A 22,352-nucleotide genomic window follows, 5' to 3' on the forward strand; every position below is an offset into this window, starting at 1 on the left:
CAGCTCACCGTTGCTTCACTGATGATGGTGCAGCAGCACACTTGGCTCACCGCCTGGCACAGTAGGACAGAACCCAAAATCTGGGACTGTCCCGCTGGATTTAGGCCAGATCAGAGCTATGGCAACATTTAAGCTGAACTTGAAAGCGACACAGCCAAGCTGGGACACCGATTGAACACTGGGAGCGGGCTGAGGGTGGAACGAAAGTAATATTCTATCAGGAGAGATGGAAGGCCTTCCAACGGCAATGAGTGTGACTGCTCAATGCTATTGGCCACCACATGGAAACAGAAGATGTAATGAACCTGCCGTTCTCTGTATAATAGGTCTATCAAGTTCATCAGTAAGTTCCAGTTTATTTTTATAAGAATCCTTCCTTGTCTACACTGTAAGTCTGGAGGTAATGTGTCATCTGCAGCAGTTAACGACACACACACCCTGAAGAACCCGTTTCACTGGTGTCGAGGGTCACAGCAAGACACCGCAGTACTCGTCGTGACCCTTATATGTGAATGAGCATGCATATGTTACTGCTGATGTCACCTCTGGTGTACCGTAAGGCCACAGCAAAATCCAGAACTCGGCAGATCAGCCTGCAGGTTTTATTTGCAGCAGTCTTTTTTGGGGCTGCATGGCAACCAGGTTTAATTTAAACCAATTCACATGTGTTATTCTGTACTTTGTTGCAGATTTTTGGCACTTGTGATCTCTGCCATACGATGCTTCCCTGGAAACACCATCTGAACTTCTAAACCAAAAAGTGTCTAATTACAGCCACATGGAAATGCACATCTGCATATTAGGGTACCGTCTCACAGTGGCACTTTGGTCGCTACGACGGCACGATCTGTGACGTTCCAGCGTCGCTTATCGCTCCAGCGTCGTAGACTGCGGTCACACTTTACAATGCACGGCGCTGGAGCGATAATTTCATGACGTATTTGCGATGTAGAAGCCGTTGGTTACTGTGCGCACATCGTATACAATATCGTGCACACCTTTGTTACACGATGCGATCATGCCGCCACAGCGGGACACTTGACGACGAAAGAAAGTTTCAAACGATCTGCTACGACGTACGATTCTCAGCGGGGTCCCTGATCGCAGTAGCGTGTCAGACACAGCGAGATCGTATGTATATAGCTGGAATGTCACGGATCGTGCCGTCGTAGCGACCAAAGTGCCACTGTGAGACAGTACCCTTAGACTCACAAAAGGATTCTGTGGTCTGAACTATCCTTTACATCATCCCATATTGAAAGCCAACAAGTTCATTGTGGATGGTCTTGTTACTGTGGTCCCCGATCAGCTATTTAATTTATGGAACGTTTTGCAGTTGTTGTGTTTTCTGTGCAATTTAATAAGGATACATTTAAGACATATTTTTAAATTTTGTTGAATGTTTTATTTTTCTAAAATTAGAACAAAAAGATAACTCTTGCCATTAACTTCCAATGTACAAAACCAGTATTAATCCAGATTCTGTTCTTCCAGAGGTTGTCCACTGCTCGGACAGGCCTGTGAGATCCAGCTATAGGCTGTGTCAGTGAGACATTGTGAGTCTGATGCATTGCTGTACACGAGTGCTGCAGTGCATGACACCAGAGATCAAAATAATCCAGTTCAAACTACTAAGGCCGGGGACACACTGGTGCGAGATACGGCCGAGTCTCGCTGGTTAAAAGCAAGCTGTGGCACCTGCATTCCGGAGCGGAGCGTGCAGCTCCATGTATTGCTATGCAGCCGCACGCTCTGCTCCGGAGTGCAGGTGCCACAGCTTGCTTTTAACCAGCGAGACTCGGCCGTATCTCGCACCAGTGTGTCCCCGGCCTAAGGGCTCATTTCCACTGCCGAGAGACAAATCGGTCCGTAATCTGGACCGAAAAAACGGATGTAACGTATGCGATTGTCATGCAAGTGCAATGCGAGTGCAATGCGATTTTTAATCGCATCATCCGTATGACATCAGTATGACATCCGTATTGCTGTCCGATTTTTACGCACCAGTGTCCTTTGAAAAGCCGGCAAATCAGCGCCGTGTACAGTAAAATCACACTGACAGGTTAGAATAGAGTAGATATATGCACATAGAATGTGTGTATATACATATATATATGTCAGTGAGACACCTATATATGTATATTTATATTTAATGCAGCGCTAGATAGCATAAAAGCCGCTAATTCAATTGCCGGCTTTTGCTCTCTCCTTCACAAACCCGACATGATATGAGACATGGTTTACATACAGTAAACCATCTCATATCCCCTTTTTTTTTGCATATTCCACACTACTAATGTTAGTAGTGTGTATGTGCAAAATTTGGCCGCTGTAGCTGCTCAAATAAAGGGTTAAATGGCGGAAAAAATTGGCGTGGGCTCCCGCGCAATTTTCTCCGCCAGAATGGTAAAGCCAGTGACTGAGGGCAGATATTAATAGCCAGGAGAGGGTCCATGGTTATTGGCCCCCCCGTGGCTACAAACATCTGCCCCCAGCCACCCCAGAAAAGGCACATCTGTAAGATGCGCCTATTCTGGCACTTGGCCACTCTCTTCCCACTCCCTGTAGCGGTGGGATATGGGGTAATGAAGGGTTAATGCCACCTTGCTATTGTAAGGTGACATTAAGCCAGATTAATAATGGAGAGGCGTCAATTATGACACCTATCCATTATTAATCCAATTGTTGGAAAGGGTTAAAAAACACACACACACATGATTTAAAAGTAGTTTAATGAAATAAACACAGCGGTTGTTGTAATAATTTATTGTTCTCTCAATCCATTAGGAAACCCTCGCTTTGAAAAATAATAAACGCACAAGATACATACCTTCTGGTGAACCGTCTCGTCCCACAAAGTAATCCATCTGAAGGGGTTAACTAATATTACAGGCAGGAGCCCTGCTAAATGCAGCGGTGCTCGTGCTTGTAATTCCCCAGCGAATGAATGAAATGTAGGTCATTGACCTACATTTCCTTCAGTCGCGGTGATGCGCCCCCTGGTGGATGTCCTCATATGACCTGGAGCGTGGGAAAAAGTTCCCAGGCTGCAGTTCATGAGAACATCCACCAGAGGGCGCCTCACCGCGACTGAATGTAAGTATAGATCCTGCTTTCCTTTCAGCACCCGGGGATTACAGGCACGAGCGAGTGGTTTATCGCAGCTCTGCCTGTAATATTAGTTAACCCCTTCAGATGGATTACTTCGTGGGACGAGACGGTTCACCAGAAGGTATGTATCTTGTGCGTTTATTATTTTTCCAAGCGAGGGTGTTCCTGATGGATTGAGAGAACAATAAATTATTACAACAACCGCTGTGTTTATTTCATTAAACTACTTTTAAATCATGTGTGTGTGTGTTTTTTAACCCTTTCCAACAATTGGATTAATAATGGATAGGTGTCATAATTGACGCCTCTCCATTATTAATCTGGCTTAATGTCACCTTCCAATAGCAAGGTGGCATTAACCCTTCATTACCCCATATCCCACCACTACAGGGAGTGGGAAGAGAGTGGCCAAGTGCCAGAATAGGCGCATCTTCCAGATGTGCCTTTTCTGGGGTGGCTGGGGGCAGATGTTTTTAGCCACGGGGGGGCCAATAACCATGGACCCTCTCTAGGCTATTAATATCTGCCCTCAGTCACTGGCTTTACCATTCTGGCGGAGAAAATTGCGCGGGAGCCCACGCCAATTTTTTCCGCCATTTAACCCTTTATTTGAGCAGCTACAGCGGCCAAATTTTGCACATACACACTACTAACATTAGTAGTGTGGAATATGCAAAAAAAAAGGGGATATGAGATGGTTTACTGTATGTAAACCATGTCTCATATCATGTCGGGTTTGTGAAGGAGAGAGCAAAAGCCGGCAATTGAATTAGCGGCTTTTATGCTATCTAGCGCTGCATTAAATATAAATATACATATATAGGTGTCTCACTGACATATATATATGTATATACACACATTCTATGTGCATATATCTACTCTATTCTAACCTGTCAGTGTGATTTTACTGTACACCGCGCTGAATTGCCGGCTTTTCAAAGGACACCGGTGCGTAAAAATCGGACAGAACTCGCATGGTGCGAGTGCTGTGCGATTTTTTTCTCGCACCCATTGACTTGCATTGGCGAGTCTCGTCCGAGACTCGCAGCAAATCGCAGCAAGCTGCGATTTTTTTCTCAGTCCGATTTCGGCCAAGAAAAAAATCGCAAATGAAAAGACACCTATTGAATAACATTGGTCCGAGTGCAATCCGATTTTTTATCGGATTGCACTCGTCCGTTTTCCTCGCCAGTGGAAATGAGCCCTTACACTGATCTACAAAGCCTTCCACAATCTGTCTCCTCCCTATATCTCTGAACTAATCTCCCGATATCTTCCCTCACGTAATCTCCGGTCCTCCCAAGACCTCCTTCTCTCCTCCACACTTATTTGTTCCTCACACAACCGCCTCTAAGATTTCTCCCGAATATCCCCCATCCTCTGGAATTCCACACCTCAACACGTCCGATTATCCACCACCCTCAGATCCTTCAGACGGAACCTGAAAACCCATCTCTTTAGGAAAGCCTACAGCCTGCAATAACCATTCTGCCGCCTCACCAACCACCCGAGCTGCTACCTCACCACCACCTGAGCTGCCGCCTCACCACCACCAGAGCTGCCGCGTCACCAACGCCAGAGCTGCCGCCTCACCACCACCAGAGCTGCCGCCTCACCACCACCAGAGCTGCCGCCTCACCAACCACCCGAGCTGCTACCTCACCACCGCCAGAGCTGCCGCCTCACCATCACCAGAGCTGCTGCTCCCCCGACCTTCTGTCTCTTCCCCATTATCCCGTAGAATGTAAGTCCGCAAGGACAGGGTCCTCTCCCCTCTACACCAGTCAGTCATTGTAAATTTGTTTACTGTAAACGATATCTATAACCCTGTACATAACCCCTTTTCTCATATATAGCACCATGGAATTAATGGTGCTATATAAATAATAATAATAATAATAATAAATATTATACATGTCCCACAGTGGGACTAAGGAAAAAAAGTGAAAAAACAAAACAAAATAAAATATGTAAAAAGGTAAAAAAACACAAAAAAAGACTACACAAATTATGAAAACCTGTTTCACCACGCAAAATGCAGTGTTTGTGATAAAACAAAATTAAACAAAAAAATTTACACATAATTGGTATCGCCATGTCCGGAATGACCTGCTGTATAAAACTGGCACGTTATTTATTCTGTAAGGCAAAATAAACAAAATAAAATAAAAAAATGCGCAAAATGTCGCCTTTTCATCATAGCAACTCACAAAAAGTGAATACAAAAGGATCAAAAAGTCATATGCAAAAAAAAAAAAAAATGGTATAAATGAAAATGCCAAACTGTCCCGCAAAAAACAAGCCCGGATACGCGCATTTGGCCAAAAAATTAAAAAGCTACAGCTCATAATATGGTGTTTTCCAGTAAAATCAATGGTGTCATTGTCCTAAAAATAAGACCTTATATGGCTATGGTGTGGGAAAAATAAAATAGTTACGGCATTTGGACAAAGGGATGAGGAAAAAAACGAAATCCGTTAATATTAGACACCATATAGGCTGTGTGCACATGTTGCGGATTGGCCGTTGCGGATCCGCAGCAGTTTTCCATGCGTTGTACAGTACCATGTAAACCTATGGAAAACCAAATCTGCAGTACACATGCTACGGAAAAAACGTGAGGAAACGTAGCGGTTTATTTTCCGCAGCATGTCAATCCTTTGTGCGGATTCCGCAGCGTTTTACACCTGCTCCATAATAGGAATCTGCAGGTGTAAAACCACAGGTGGAATCCGCACAAAAACGCAGGAAATCTGCAGGTAAAAGGCAGGGCGTTTTGCCTGCAGATTTTTCAAAAATGGTGCGGAAAAATCCGCACACTAATCCGCAACGTAGGCACATAGCTAAGGCTATGTGCACACGCTGCAGATTTTGCTGCGGATTCGCAGCAGTTTTCCCTGAGTTTACAGTACCATGTAAACCTATGGAAAACAAAATCCGCAGTGCACATGCTGCAGAAAAAAACGGGAGGAAACGTAGCATTGTTTATTCCGCAGCATGTCAATTCTTTGTGCGAATTCCACAGCGGTTTACACCTGCTCCATAATAGGAATCCGCAGGTGTAAAACCGCAGGTGGAATCCGCACAAAAACTGCGGTAAATCTGTGGTAATTCCGCAGGTAATCCGCAAGTAATCCGCAGTGTGGTTTACCTGCGGATTTACCAAAATCAGTCCGGAAAAATCCACAGGACTTTCCACAACGTGTGCGCATAGGCTAAGGCTACTTTCACACTAGCGTTAACTGCATTCGGTCACAATGCGTCGTTTTGCCGAAAAAACGCATCCTGCAAAAGTGTTTGCAGGATGCGTTTTTTCACCATTGATTAACATTAAGCGACGCATTGTGACGGATTGCCACACGTCGCACCCGTCGTGCGACGGATGCGTCGTGCAGTGGCGGACCGTCGGGAGCAAAAAACGCTACATGTAACGTTTTTTGCTCACGACGGTCCGCCCCCACCTCCCCGCACTTCCCCGCACCTCACAATGGGGCAGCGGATGCGCTGGAAAAATGCATCCGCTGCCCCCGTTGTACGGCGGAGACAACGCTAGCGTCGGGAACCTCGGCCCGACGCACAGCGACGGGCCGAGCCCGACGCTAGTATGAAAGTAGCCTTAGACTAGTTTCACACATCAGTTTTTTGTTTTCAGGCTAAATCTGGCCAATTTGTAAAAAAACAGATCCGGCGCAATTTGGGAAAAATTGATGCGCTGGATCGGTTATTTAGCTGGATCCGTCCTTCTTTAATGCGCATGGATGAGAGAGAGAGAATGATTTGTATGGGAAATGCTTTGAAAACCGGATTCGGGCGCCGGATTCATTGCTTCACACCTCCGTTTCATGTGTTTTTGGCCGATTCCGTCACTGTGCGTTTTTTTCCGCCGGACAAAAAAAGTTGCAGTGGACGTTTTCTCCGTCCACTGGAAACGACTATTTGGACAGATCCTGAAAAAAATGGATGAAACGTCTGGCCATCAGGCACAATCCGGCTCTAAGGCTACTTTCACACTAGCGTTTTTTGTCCTCCGTCGCAATGCGTCGTTTTGGTAAAAAAACGCATCCTGCAAAAGTGCTTGCAGGATGCGTTTTTTGTCCATAGACTAACATTAACGACGCATTGCGACGAATTGACACACGTCGCAACCGTTGTGCGATGGTTGCGCCGTGTTGTGGCGGACCGTCGGCTGCAAAAAACGCTACATGTAACGTTTTTTGCTGCCGACGGTCCGCTTTTTCCGACCGCGCATGCGCGGCCGGAACTCCGCCCCCACCTCCACGCACCTCACACTGGGGCAGCGGATGCGCTGGAAAAATGCATCCGCTGCCCCCATTGTGCGGTGCAGAGAACGCTAGTGTGAAAGTAGCCTAATACAACTCTATGGGAAAAAAACGGATCATGCGGGCATATTTGCAGGATCCTTTTTTTTTCCCAAACGACGGATTGCAAAAAACGCAAGTGTGCGCATAGCCACATGTCCTGCAGACAGCAGCGCTGTGCCTCTGCCTATCTGCCAATGGCTAATTTTCGGCTCCTCATTCCTTACTGTTATAATCATCCTCTGGAAAGTCCCAGTGTTACCAATGAGCGCCCGGATAGCTCAGTCGGTAGAGCATCAGACTTTTAATCTGAGGGTCCAGGGTTCAAGTCCCTGTTCGGGCGGCGCTCACGATTTTTTTTTTTTTTTTAAATAAATGTTCTTGTATAAGACAGAGTGAAATATTAGGCTGCAGTCCCAGCACTCTGTGCCCTGATATTAGGCTGCAGTCCTAGCACTCTGTGCCCTGATATTAGGCTGCAGTCCTAGCACTCTGTGCCGATATTAGGCTGCAGTAGGAGCACTCTGTGCTCTGTGACAAAAGACATGACTAGGAATACTTCCCCAGCACGTCACACATCATTGCTACAAATATATAGGAATTTGGATGAAATGCGAAAAAGGAAAAAAAATGAACGAGCCGCCCGAACAGGGACTTGAACCCTGGACCCTCAGATTAAAAGTCTGATGCTCTACCGACTGAGCTATCCGGGCTCGTGGTCAACACCCAATACTCCATATTCTTTCTTCACGTCAGTCCACCTGTCCGCCCGTATCGCTATTGATCTCTTCCTCACAGCACATGCTGGAGACATTCTAAATAATTGGAGCAGCACTATACATTGCACTAGACCCGTCTCCTCTGTGACGTGCAGTGACGCCACAAACCGCGGCCACCCTCCAGCGCTATAATCCCAGATCCCGCCAGTACAGAAAGTGCCGCCCCTCTATACTACCCTACGGCTTCTCTATGGTGACCACTTCCGCTTTATGCAGTCCGTTATCACCCAGCCTCTTTTTTTTTCAGAACCGGAAATGGAAAGTGACACCCTATTACGTGAACCGGAAGCGGTGAATTCCCGAAATATGGCGCCTAGTCGTCCTTAGTGGTGGCTGCGGAGGCGAGGCGTGTCGGCCAGGATGCCATAGGCCGAATATAGGGTGAGACGTGAATGCCGCGAGCATTGGCCCCTGGCCAGCACGTGACACGGGGGGCAGCGGGGCCAGGTCTGCGCTCACAGGGGCTCCTCGTGGTGTCAGAGCAGCAGGTCCGGAGCGGCCCACTCTATACTGGGACGTGGGTGCTACGTCACGGGCTGGAGGCCTCCGGGGGATTTATCAGTATGTTCGCCGGACATTCTCCCCAACTGCACCTTGGACCCTCCCCGTGGGCAGTGCGGGGGCTGCTGGGACCCCCACGTGGGCAGTGGGGGGGGGCTGCTGGGACCCCCCCCGTGGGCAGTGGGGGGGGGCTGCTGGGACCCCCCCGTGGGCAGTGGGGGGGGCTGCTGGGACCCCCCCGTGGGCAGTGGGGGGGGCTGCTGGGACCCCCCCGTGGGCAGTGTGGGGGGCTGCTGGGACCCCCCCGTGGGCAGTGGGGGGGGGGCTGCTGGGACCCCCCCGTGGGCAGTGGGGGGGGGCTGCTGGGACCCCCCCGTGGGCAGTGGGGGGGGCTGCTGGGACCCCCCCGTGGGCAGTGCGGGGGCTGCTGGGACCCCCCCGTGGGCAGTATAGTCACCGCAGTGCCATGTGGTCTCACAGGCCCCTCAGTGAGCGGTTCAGAACCTCTGTGTTTTGTTTCTTGGCATAAACACTGCATGTGAACCCGCCCTAAGGCCCCGTTCGGTGCCCCACCATTATGATCCTGCTGACCTAATAATAAGCACTTCACATGAAGGTTCCGCACAGCCCGTTGATGGCTCTTCATTACACCCAATGTAATTTTGAAGACTGACACCTTGCCACAGTCTTTATGTAATAGGACAAGGATGCGACTTTTATGGTTGTATTGCCACGTAGTGCTCCCTTAACCCTCCGTCAGGGGCAATATGTTTCATAACGAGTTTAGGGGCATTGCGCCTGTCCGGCACAGGCTAGAAAATTGGCTATATTTTCCTTTTTTTAAAATGTCAATGCTCTAAAAGTGATCAGTTACCTTAATAGGAATGTAATAAATGAGAATACATATAATCAGGTGTAAAAAAAAATGTTTAATAACCAGAAAAGTAATATGTTTCTATGTCTGGAGCATCCTCCTCACTCTCTCCATCTTGACCTGTATCAGACACGTCTGGACATTCTTCCACATCATCTTCTGAATCAGTCACTTTCTTCCCCTAAATCTTCTAGCTGTAAGGGGTCTGTCTCATCATCAATTAGTATATTTTGCACTTGCTCAACATGAAGGGCATTGGACAAGTCAAATATTCTCCTCTCCATTTCAGAAGAAAAGCTGAAGCAAGAGAGAGAATATGTGTTAGGGCGCAATGTGCCTGAGAAGCACAGTCTTATTTCTAACAAAACCTTTTATGACAAATCCACAAATTTAGCACTAGCTATTCATAAAACAAGCTAAAAAAACAATTGGGATGAATAAAAACAGCAAATTCTAATCGTCAAATGTGTGACGCGTTCAGGGGCAATGAGCCTGAGAAGCCGAAACACTGATATCTGATCTCCTGCAGCTCTGCAGCACAAGAGGCTTCTCAGGTTTCACACAGCCTTTAAAGTTAGGAAGGTACTGGGAGGATGGTGTTTCCCAGACAAACCACTGAAAATAGAGAAATGAAACTAAGTGAGCTGCGCCTGTCAGATCAGTTGCCCCTGACGGAGGGTTAATGTGGTCATATGCCGTAGAATTATGATGTAACCAGTAGACCAATGTATGGGGGTTTCCTGCATTTTTGCGATGGCAGATGTCTGGGAAGAGAAGGGGCGCGCTGTTGGACTAGAGCACATCTGATCCTTTTGTTCTCAGTGAAGATGATCCATCACCAGAGGTGTCTGTCAGCGACTCCTCCACTATCACAATTGAAAACACAAGCATGCCCTGCTGAGTGTTCGCCTGTGGCCAGCTATAGGCCATACATGTGCCACTTGGTTTGATGTGATCGCCAAGTGTCTTACTACAGGAATTCCAACACAATTAGAAACCTTTGTCTGTGTCACAGCACATCGCACGGTGACACCACTGGAAACCATTGTATCCAATGTTAGTGTTGACCTATCCTTAGTGATCGCTCAGGGAAGCGGTGGAAAGGCAGCAGTGACACACAGGACTGTTGTGTTTTTCCGCTGCAGTGGGAACCCGGCCTATAGCTTGAAAAAATGTGTAAGAAATCAGATTTCATAGATAACGTAGCCCTAAATACTTGAGCATTCGCCCTTTATGTGCATACTGTATCTGTAACTATATTCATTATAGCACGAGGTCAGAGGTCCACCTCTGATAAATGGCATTTATGCCATGATGTTGCAATATTGGATAGAAATGTGTGCATTGGCATGCCCAGGGAGCGTCCCTCAGATCACCCACCTAGCAGTACTTCTCATTACTTCAGCCATCTACCTGGTCATCAGTGTTGGGCAGGACAGTCCCTAACTAACAGCAATACTTGTGTTCATCTGTCTTTCCTGTGTTGCGTGCTTGTGGTTTATTTTTTTTTCCTTTCGTTTTCCCTCTTCTGTAGTTCGTCACACACAGCTCTGACACTGCCAACATGTCAACTTCTACCTCCTCGCAGGAGCTGCTGGGACTGAACCCCTCAAACCTACAGGACTCCGAGGGAAATGCGGTATGCAAGAACAGCTCATCATGGAAAGACCTACTGTTAGATTTTGAAGTGACAAATATGATTATTAAGACATTAAAAGGATGGGCTGTACCGAATATTGATTTTTCATCCTAAATGTCTCTATTTTAACACATTTTAAAAAAAATATATTTTAATTAAATAGTCCTTACTCTTCTCTCTAATCTATTTTTCTTTTTACCTATTTCCATTTTGACGCTTTGTTCCCAGTTCAAGCTGGAATACTCAAACGGGACTAAATCAGGGATCAAGAGGCTGCAAAGTAGGATCTTGTCGCACTGCAATATTCTTTTTAATGCACAGTGACAGTGTGTTCCCTCATCAGCTGTAATTAGTAGTGATGAGCTGGCAAAAGAGCACACTGTCAGTGCGCATTGTAAGGCGATAAACCAGTGAGCCGAGGCCAGCCCCGCTCCTCCAAGGTGACATCTGTTTCACGGGTAGCACTGGTCTCTGATCGCTCGTTCTGACAGTGTGCTCTGTTACCGGCTCACCACTTTTAATTAGAGCCGGCGAGGGAACGCACTGTCACTATGCATGGGGAAGAATATTGCACAGTAAGAAGGGAGTTTGTAGTGCACAAATGTCGGAATTGACAACTGATGCATGCCAATGGCTCCACCTAAATGGTTTCCATCAGTGTTCTACATGCTAAAAGAAGCAGCCAATTAAATTGTTACTTTTTTGTGTACTTCTGAAACGTGTTATCTTGATATCTCTTGGTGTAACTGGATAAGTCAGGGTTTTGATGAAGTCATTGGGTCCATAATTATGATACTGATAAATATATATACGTAACTTTGTTTTTTACTTACCATTCAGTATGCAAAAATAAATATAATTAAAACTTTGTATGGCCAAACTGTGTCTTCATCCCAGCCTGTAGACACCAGTCTCCCAAAAGTGCAGAAGGATCTGGGTAGTACTTACCAAATAATGGTCACATAACCTTGTTTTTTTACCACATTAATATATATCTAATATAACTTTGCTGGCTTCTCCAGTAGTAGGGGGTCCTGTTGGGCAGACCCCCAACCACAGATTTGTGCACTTTGTAATATGCCTTTAATGTTTTAGGTGAAACATTTTCTATAAATTAAGAATTCAACCGGGAAACATATTTATTTAAAGAAAAACACTGTGACTGATTAATTTTATAAAAATGTTTTGGTGTTTTTCATCAAATTCTTCAAAATAGCACATGTTTTGTGAGTTTTATGGAAAAGCAACGTGCTTTTTATTCTTGTTTTTACGTTTTTTGCTAATTTTTAGAGCAAATAGTTGAATGTTACAGTTCCACTAAAATGTACATATATGGGTACGTTCCCACAGTCAGTAAAAGCTGCGGGTTGGCCGCTGCGTCCAGATGTTACAGCATAGTGGATGGGATTTCAAGAAATCCCATGTCCACTATTTGTGCACAGACGCCCGTGGCTTACCTGTGGAGACGGACATGCGTCGCGTCTTTCCAGACCGCAGCATGTCAATTTATCTTGCGGAGATGTGAGTCTCCGCAAGATAAATTTTACCTGTACAATGTATTGGATGTGGTGATTCTGCACGGTTAACACATGCGGAATCACCTGTGTTCAAAAGCTGGCAGTGCTTGGACGCAGTGGACTTGTGCTACATCCAAAGTGCTGCCAATTACTGACCGTGGTAATGTACCCTAAGATGACTGTCTTCCCAAACGCAAGCCACCTGAAGAATGAACCAGTCACCTTTAACCACTGTCTTTAGAAACCTGAAATGGTTAAGCAGAGTTTAAAAGACAGAAAATATGCACAGCAAGTTGTTGTGTTTTTTTTCGTTTACACAGTACAGTGCAAATGTTCAGTCTTTTTTTTTTTTTTTTTACATGTTATGGAGCGGACCTGCTTTAATGACGCCATGTGCACATACCCTTAGATTTTTTTTTTAAACTTAATTGGGGGACAGACGTTCTTATGAAATCTAATGGATGCTGAGGGCTGATCTTGATAGTCTGGTAGGGGGCCAATATTCATGGCCCCTTCCCAGCCTTTTAATATCAGCCCACAGCTGCCTGCTTAGCCTTTGCTGGTTATCAATAGGAGTGACCCCACTTTGTTTTCTATTTAATAACCGGTAAAGGCTAAGTGTACAGCTGTGAGCTTATATTAATAGCCTGGGAAGTTCCATATCTGTTGCACCCTTCCCAAACTATTAAGACCAGCCGTCTGCTTTCCCTCAGCTGGTTAATAAAAATAAAGTGGACCTCACGATATTTTTTTATTTTTTATTATTCGCTAAATACATGTACAATAATCTACACACGCACTGCACTAATTGTATATATCACTGACCTGTTTCTATATGTCCTATTCTGACGGGTCACGCTGTGAATTTACACTACTTGGCTGATGAAATGTCGGGTTTCCTATGAGATGGGTGCGTAAAGATTCGATGGTACACACATGGTGCGTGTTCCGTATGGGTTTTTTTTTTCTCGCACCCATTGACTTTCATTGGTGAGTCTTGGCCGGTTTACGCTGCTATACCCAGCATACTGCAAATTTTTCCTCGCCCCAATTCCAGGTAAAGAAAAACTTGCACATGAACATTGCCTAATAGCATAGCCTTGTTGCAAGTGCAATGCAATTTTTTTTTTTTCCTTTTCCCGCCTTAGATTGCACTCGCCGATTTTTATACGCAGATGTGAGTGAACCCTAAGAGTTGACCTACAAATACTATTATTTTGTAATCTTTCTGGATTTCCATTCTTTTTGCCTGTTCTAGGTACGTCCAGAGCCAGCTCTACTGAAGCTACTACACACAGCAGGGGCAAAGGGAGATACATTTACCCTAAAACAGGTGAGCTGTTCTATCTACGTTACTTCTATCCTTCATGGCTTGGCTTGTAAGTGCATTTTCTTTCACAAAATAGTTTAGTTTTTTTTTTGTTTTTTTTTTTATTTGACATGATTTGGTTTCTGTGAGAATTGCATTTAATATTTTTACTTATCTAAGTGATATATAGAAAAGCTCAATCTCCACACACACTGCTGTAATCAAATTTAGGTTTATTTGTCTTTCTGGCGACATTTCAGGATGCACCCATAGTGCACTCAAACCTTTCAGGGGAACTTAATGTCACCATCTATAAATTTTTGAATGCACGTGTCCAACTGTTCAATGTTTCAGTACGTTTTGCACTACTTGCTATGCAGAACAGGTATTTGATCCATGAATCGGCCAATAAATTCTGGGGTTCAATTATAATTGGTATTAAACAGTCCTCCGCATCATACTGTTCACATTTTGACATCATGAGGCCAAGTCGACTCCTAACAATTGATCAACAGTACCTCGCCATTATGAGGATTCAAGCAGGATGTTCTCAAATGTAAGTGGCCACTGAGCTTACAGTATCGGTGTCATCAGCAGGTTGTAACAGAGACTGACAATCACAGAAAGGCAGAGAAGTGGACGTTCTGTGGCCACATCCCACACTGATGACCACTTTGTGAACAATGCTCTTTGGCACCTGGTGATGAATGCAACAGATCTCCAGGCACATTTAAGGGAAGTGATAGGCATCCAAGTGTCACATCAGACCTTTCAAAACCGCTTACATCAGCGTGATCTGCGTGCTATATAACCTGCAAGGCACAGGCATCATCACCAGGGAGCATTATACTGGACTAGGGACCAGTGGGACTCCGTGTTCTTCACTGATTAAAGTCTGTTCCCACTGAGCAGCAATGATGGCCGCGAGTGTTGGAGACGTCAAGTAGAGCGCAATGCGTCAGCCAGTATTGTCACCAGACGAGCCTTTGGTGGTGGTGTTAGTGTGAGCAGGTTGCCTATTCAATACAAAGCTTCCCTACATTTTGTACTCTGATAAGCCCTTACTACTTGAATAATACCATTAATCCAGTCAGTGTGCCTTTGCACAAACAACATAGGCCTAATTTCATCCTCATGGATGACAATGCTCCAGCTTTGGGAATGGCTGCTGGAGACTTGGAAGTATCTCAGATGGAGAAGCCTGCCCTTTCTCCAGACATGAATCCCATACCTGAACCATTGTATGCTTACATCACTGGATTACTGATCCTGCAGTCTACGAGGAGCAGGTGAGGTCTTTGGGTGTCACACAGCTGGGTAGAAGACAGAACAGGTGTGTGACTCTGTCTTCTCAATGAGCACTTTTTCGATGAGTGCCTCTTCAATTTTTAAATAAGCTTACTTTGATCAAAATGGCATAGCTACTTAGTCCTAGCAGACCCACATGAGTTTAGTGGCTTTTGTCATTGTAGTGGGCTGTTTTACCTAATATATGGATGCTCCAGTTATATAGTGTTGTAGGGTGATGAGGAATAAATATACTTTATATACTCGAGTATAAGCCGATTGTCAGCCCAAAAAAATGGGCTGAAAGTACCCCTCTCGGCTTATACTCGAGTCATGGTCGGCAGGTGAGGGGGAGCGACGACAGTCGCATACTCACCTGCTCCTGACGCAGTCCCTGCATGTCCCATGGTCTCCGGCGCCGGCAGCATCTTCCCCTGTCACGTGGCACCGCTCATTAAAGTAATGAATATGGACTCCACTCCCATAGGGGTGGAGCCACATATTACTGTAATGAGCAGTACCATGTGACCGCTGAACAGAGGAAGAAGGCGCCGGAGACCATCTGTCCTGGAGAAGCTGCCAGGGACCGCGCCGGGACAGGTGAGTGTTTCATATTCACCAACCTCGTTCCACCGTCGCCCTGTCTTCCTCGTTCTCTGCAGTGACTGTTCAGGTCTGAGGGCGCGATGACGTATTAGTTTGCGCACCGCCCTCTTCCTGAACAGTCAGTGCGGAGAGACGGGACGCTGAAGAGCAGCGGGCAGCGACGAGAGGTGAGTATGTCATATTTATTTTTATTTTTTTTTTATTGCAGCAGCAGCGTTATGTGGCACATTATGTGGAGCATCTATGGGGCCATAATGAACTGTATGGAGCATTATATGCGGCACATTGTTATATGGAGTATCTATTGGGCCATAAAGAACTGTATGGAGCATTATATAATAATTTTATTTTTATATAGCGCTAACATATTCCACAGCGCTTTACAGTTTTGCACACATTATCGCTGTCCCCGATGGGGCTCACAATCTAGATTCCCTATCAGTATGTCTTTGGAATGAGGGAGGTAACCGGAGTACCCGGAGGAAACCCACGCAAACACTGAGAGAACATACAAACTCTTTGCAGATGTTGTCCTTTGCAATTTAGAAACCAGGACCCCAGCGCTGCAAGGCTGCAGTGCTAACCACTGCGCCACCGTGCTGCCCGCATTATATGTGGCACATTGTTATATGGAGCATCTAAGGGGCCTTAAAGAACTGTATGGAGCATTATATGTGGCACATTGTTATATGGGGCCATAATCAGCATTTGTGCAGCATTATATGGGGAATATTTTAATATGGAGCATCTTATGGGGCCCGTCATAATTTTTATGGAGCATTATATGGGGCATATTTTGTATGTAGCATCTTATGGGGCCCATCATGAACTGTATGGAGCATTATATGGGGCTCCTGATTCAATATGGATATTCAAAAACACTTAACCTGCTGATAATCTCAATTAATTTTACTTTTATTGGTATCTATTTTTATTTTTTGACATTTACCAGTAGCTGCTGCATTTCCCACCCTAGGCTTATACTCGAGTCATTAAGTTTTCCCAGTTTTTTGTGGCAGAATTAGGGGGGGGTCAGCTTATACTCTGGTCGGCTTATACTCGAGTATATACGTTATATGTAGCCAGAGACTGACACCTTTCTTTGTATAAAAGTGCATTCAGAGATAGCTGTGTGTCACTAATAGGAATGCCCACTGGACTGAAAATCTCAAAGAGCAGATAATTAAATTATTAAAACATTCTGTTCAAACAACAAAAAATGAATGCTAAAGAGACAAAACTAAATAATTGCTTTTTTTTCTATATTTGTGTTGGAGAAAAAGTGATAGCACTTGAGCTGCACTTTCTATTTTCTCCAAAATGGCAATAAAAATAAAAACAAAACAAAAAAAGAACTGCATAAGTCAGGGGTGGGGAACCTCAGGCCCCAGGGCCATTTACGGCCCTCGATGACCTTTTATTAGGCCCCCGAGCAGATTCTCAGGGACCGCATTCTTGGGCATGGAGGTGTATTTTGATTGCCACCAGCTCATTAATTTCTTCTTGCCCTGTTAGCACACACATGCAGTGTTCACTACTGAACATTGAAGGGCATGCAATGAAAGATTACGTCCTGAAACCAGTGCCAGAGTCAGGCCCCCGAAGGATGGTATAAATATCCAAATGGCCCTTGGCAGAAAAAAGATTCCCCACCCCTGGCATAAGTGAAAGCCTCATACAGCCACATTAGAGTAAAAATAAAAAAGTGTAGTTGCTGAAAAGCAGAGCAACAACAACAAAAAAGTCCAGCGAATAAGGCCTGATCGTTAAGGGATTAATGCAGTCTGCATTTCTGAAAAACAAACAAAATTTAACGACTGTTTGGATAAACTAGTAGTATTCTGAAGATAAGCTTCTGTGCTTGTCACTAGATAATAATTATTTACCCTATGTCTACTATATGTTCACAGAACGTTCTATACATAGGTACATACATAGTTGCATAGGTTGAAGAAAAAAACACAAATTCAACTTGACCTTTCTCCACAATTGTACATTTTATCGGTAATTTAACTATTACCCCCCAATATTATGTGTACTGAGGAAATTATCCAGCCCTTTTTTAAATGCTGTTTTAGGGTCTGCCATTACTACCTCTTGTGGTCGGGTATTCCGCAGTCTGACTGCTCTAACTGTAAAGAACCCTTTCCTGTTTGTCTGCCAGAATTTTACACCCTTAATGAGTGACCACTAGTCCTTTATTATGGACTTTGGAAGGAATAAGCCATGCACCAGTCCTTTGCACTGACCGCTCATACAGTTGGTACAGAAAGTATTCACACCCCTTTAAAATTTTCTCTTTGTTTTATTGCAGTCATTTGGTAAATTCAAAATTTTTTTTTTTCTCATTAATGTGCACTCTGCACCCCATCTTGACTGAAAGAACAAATGTAGAAATTTTTGCAAATTTATTAAAAAAGAAAAACTGAAATATCACTTGGTCATAAGTATTCAGACCCTTTGCTCAGTATTAAGTATACGCACCCTTTTGAGCTAGTACAGCCATGAGTCTTCTTGGGAATGATGCAACAAGTTTTTCACACCTGGATTTGGGCTTCCTCTGCCATTCTTCCTTGCAGATCTCCTCCAGTTCCGTCAGGTTGGATGGTGAATGTTGGTGGACAGCCATTTTCAGGTCTCTCCAGAGATGCTCAATTGGGTCAAGAATGGTCACAGAGTTGTTCTGAAGCCACTCCTTCGTTATTTTAGCTGTTATTTCAAGTGTTTATTTCTGTTAATGTTAATGGCTTACAAACAATGAAAACATAAACGTCATTATCTCAGTAAATTAGAATACTTTATAACACCAGCTTTAAAAATGACTTCAGCATCTGAAAAGTTGGCCTACTGAAATGTATCTTCGGTAAATGCACTCAATACTTGGTCAGGGCTCCTTTTGCATCAATTACTGCATCAATGCGGTGTGGCATGGAGGTGATCAGCCTGTGGCACTGCTGAGGTGTTATGGAAGTCCAGGTTGCTTTGATAGCAGCCTTCAGCTCATCTGCATTGTTGGGTCTGGTGTCTCTCATCTTCCTCTTGACGATACCCCATAGATTCTCTATGGGGTTAAGGTCAGGTGAGTTTGCTGGACAATCAAGCACAGTAATACTGTTGTTTGTAAACCAGGTATTGGTACTTTTGGCAGTGTGGACAGGTGCCAAGTCCTGCTGGAAAATGAAATTTCCATCTCCAAAAAGCTTGTCGGCAGAGGGAAGCATGAAGTGCTCTAAAATTTCCGGTTAGACGGCTGCACTGACTTTGTCTTGATAAAACACAGTGGACCTACACCAGCAGATGACATGGCTCCCCAAACCATCACTGATTGTGGAAACTTCACACTAGACCTCAAGCAGCTTGGATTGTGGCCTCTCCACTCTTCCTCCAGACTCTAGGATCTTGATTTCCATGCCACGCCGCATTGATGCAGTAATTGATGCAAAAGGAGGCCTGACCAAGTATTGAGTGCATTTACTGAACATACATTTCAGTAGGCCAACATTTCGGATTTTAAAATCATTTTTCCATTACGTCCCTCAGGACAGCACAATGGAGGATGTCCTTCCTTGACCTATAGCGGGACAGGATCATAGAGAGGTTAAAAGGACCCTCCAGTGTTTTTCCTGTCCCTACAGGGGACGGTTGTATGAGAGGTTGCTCCTAGAGCGAAGATAACCTGTGGATTCTCTCACCCCTGTCAAGTGGACCGTGGCCGACTCCTCTTTGAGAGGTTCCTCAGCCAACAGTCAGCCTGTGCAATGGGCTCAGGGGGATCGTGCGGCTGGTCCAATCCTTCCCCCTGTCAAGTAGCCCAGGGTGGAAACTCCCCGGTGGGGAGTCCCTCAGCCCCAGAGACCAGTCGAGCGGACGGGCTCCTGGGTAGAGCCGCTTCCTCCCGGTGGGGGGCTCTCGGCTCGGACGCCAACCGGCAAAACACCTCTATGTCCGAAAGTCGTGTGGTGGAGAAGGCCGTGGCGCTTACAGTGATGCCAGAGAGGAGCGCCGGCACATAGGTTTGGCGTGCGTTCCACAATGGAACACGGAAGGGGGCACAGGAGAAGAGTAATGGGGACGCCGCTTCCTTCCACGGTAGGCTTTCGGCGTTACCAGCTCCCCCTGTCTTCTAGCAGGTATGGAGCCAGCACAGGTGAGTGCTTGGTTTAAATGTTGCATTGATGGCCTGGGCCTCTGGGCTGACTCTAGTCTCATGCCTTTGTGTCAAAGCTGTACCTGGAACCCATTTGCAGCTAGGCCTTGGACCTCTAGGCTATGGTAGGGCCATATGTCCAGGCTACATCTCATGACTGGACTTCAGTTAGTTGCAGGTTTGGTCTGCACAGAGCCTTATGATTGGGCTTCAGAGTGTTTTTTTTTTTTTTTTTTTTTTTTTGGAAGCATGCTTTCCATTTTTTGGTTCAATAAACAAGTGTTTCACTTTTCTTTGCAACTTAACTACTCCGTCCGTAGGAGGACACAAAGTGTTTATTCAGCACATTGTCTCCATGAAGTCTGCCCTCCAGCTGCGGCTCATTAATTAGCTCCTTCGGGTGGAGTCAGTCTGACAAATGAGAGGTACTGTTCAGAGTGGAGATTTATCTGGACCTCTGATAGATTGCTCTTTTGCTTAAAAGTGTAGGCCTGGTCTCTTGTTTGGCACCTTCAAGCATGGCCTAGTCTTTCTGTGCATCATATCAAGTGCCTCCGTGCATAATACTGCATCATACTGCTTTTATGCATCATATGGAGGGTCTCTGTGCATGATACTGAATCATAGTACATCTATGCAACATATTGAGTGCCTCTGAGTTATCATATGGCATCATATTGCTTTATAGTTCCTATATGCATCATAGCGCTTCATAGTTAGTTCGTGTATCATATTGCATCATATTGCTTCATGGTTCCTTTATGCATCAGAGTCCTTCATATTGCCTTTCTGCATCATATATTGCATCTCTGTTCCTATATGCATCATAGTGCTCATATTGCCTTTGTGTATCATATTGCTTCATGGTTCCTATATGCATCATAACGCTTCATATTGCCTCTGTGCATTAGATTACAGCATATTGCTTCATGGTTCCTATACACATCATAGCGCTTCATATTGCCTTTGTGCATTATATTACAGCATATTGCTTCATGGTTCCTATACGCATCATAACGCTTCATATTGCCTCTGTGCATTAGATTACAGCATATTGCTTCATGGTTCCTATACGCATCATAACGCTTCATATTGCCTCTGTGCATTAGATTACAGCATATTGCTTCATGGTTCCTATACGCATCATAGCGCTTCATATTGCCTTTGTGCATTATATTACAGCATATTGCTTCATGGTTCCTATACGCATCATAGCGCTTCATATTGCCTTTGTGCATTAGGTTACAGCATATTTCTTCATGGTTCCTATACGCATCATAGCGCTTCATATTGCCTTTGTGCATTAGATCACAGCATATTGCTTCATGGTTACTATACGCATCATAGCTCTTCATATTACCTTTGTGCATTATATTACAGTATATTGCTTCATGGTCCCTATACGCATCATAGCGCTTCATATTGCGTTTGTGCATTAGATTACAGCATATTGCTTCATGTTTCCTATATGCATCATAGCGCTTCATAGTGACTTTGTGTATTATATTACAGCATATTGCTTCATTGTTCCTATATGCACCATAGTGCTTCATATTGCCTTTGTGCATTACATTACAGCATATTGCTTCATTGTTCCTATATGCACCATTGTGCTTTATAGTTACTTCATGCTTCATATTGCTTCATAGTTCCTATATGCATTATAGTGCTTAATTGTTCCTATATGCACCATAGCGCTTCATAGTTAGTTCATGCATCATACTGCTTCATTATTCCTATATGCATCATATTGCTTCATTGTTCGTGTATGCATCATAGTGCTTCAGATTGCCTTTGTGCATCATATTTCTTCATAGTTGCTATATGCATTATAGCGCTTCATAGTGACTTTGCATCGTATTGAATCAGATTACTTAATAGGGCCTTTGGACATCATATTGCATTATATTGCTTCATAGTTCCTATATGCATCATTTTGCATCATAGGGTTTTGGTGCCCTGTGCCTCAGGGGGGTATCATTAGTGTGTCAGGCTTGGTGCTTTTTTCGCCTCTGGCGGTGAACCACTGTGTTAGACCTTCTGTCTTGTGCCTTGTGTGGCTGCACATTGTATCATCGGCCTACCACTTCACATTTTGTCTTGGGCCGCAACTCTGGATATCGAGTCCTTGTGTTTTTGGACCCAGATCCAGCTTCTGTTACTTCATTCTTTACAACAGGGCTTAGTCAAGCAAACAGATATGCTTGAATTGTCTTAGTAGAATCTGCATTTCTTCTGTTTGAAACAGATCTGTCAGGTAGAT

The 22,352-nt window shown here is 44.8% G+C and overlaps 1 protein-coding gene and 2 non-coding genes across 3 annotated transcripts in view; 2 read left to right on the forward strand and 1 right to left on the reverse strand.

The window, feature by feature from the left end:
• The first annotated feature begins 7,700 nt into the window (after positions 1–7,700).
• On the forward strand, positions 7,701–7,773 carry TRNAK-UUU (transfer RNA lysine (anticodon UUU)). Its single transcript has one exon. It is a non-coding gene; the product is annotated as a tRNA-Lys (tRNA).
• Positions 7,774–8,070: 297 nt separating this feature from the next.
• Positions 8,071–8,143, reverse strand: TRNAK-UUU (transfer RNA lysine (anticodon UUU)). The gene has a single exon. It is a non-coding gene; the product is annotated as a tRNA-Lys (tRNA).
• A 314-nt stretch (positions 8,144–8,457) lies between these two features.
• The window catches only part of MDM4 (MDM4 regulator of p53), a 49,376-nt gene continuing 35,481 nt past the window's right edge, over positions 8,458–22,352 (forward strand). The window contains exons 1-3 of the mRNA XM_077295053.1: positions 8,458–8,590; positions 11,119–11,223; positions 13,999–14,073. Of these exons, the coding sequence (XP_077151168.1) occupies positions 11,149–11,223; positions 13,999–14,073 (150 nt within the window). The 5' untranslated portion in view covers positions 8,458–8,590; positions 11,119–11,148. The remainder of the gene's footprint in view (positions 8,591–11,118; positions 11,224–13,998; positions 14,074–22,352) is intronic.

Source organism: Ranitomeya variabilis, chromosome 3 (genome assembly GCF_051348905.1).
Source record: "Ranitomeya variabilis isolate aRanVar5 chromosome 3, aRanVar5.hap1, whole genome shotgun sequence".
Classification (NCBI taxonomy): domain Eukaryota; kingdom Metazoa; phylum Chordata; class Amphibia; order Anura; family Dendrobatidae; genus Ranitomeya; species Ranitomeya variabilis.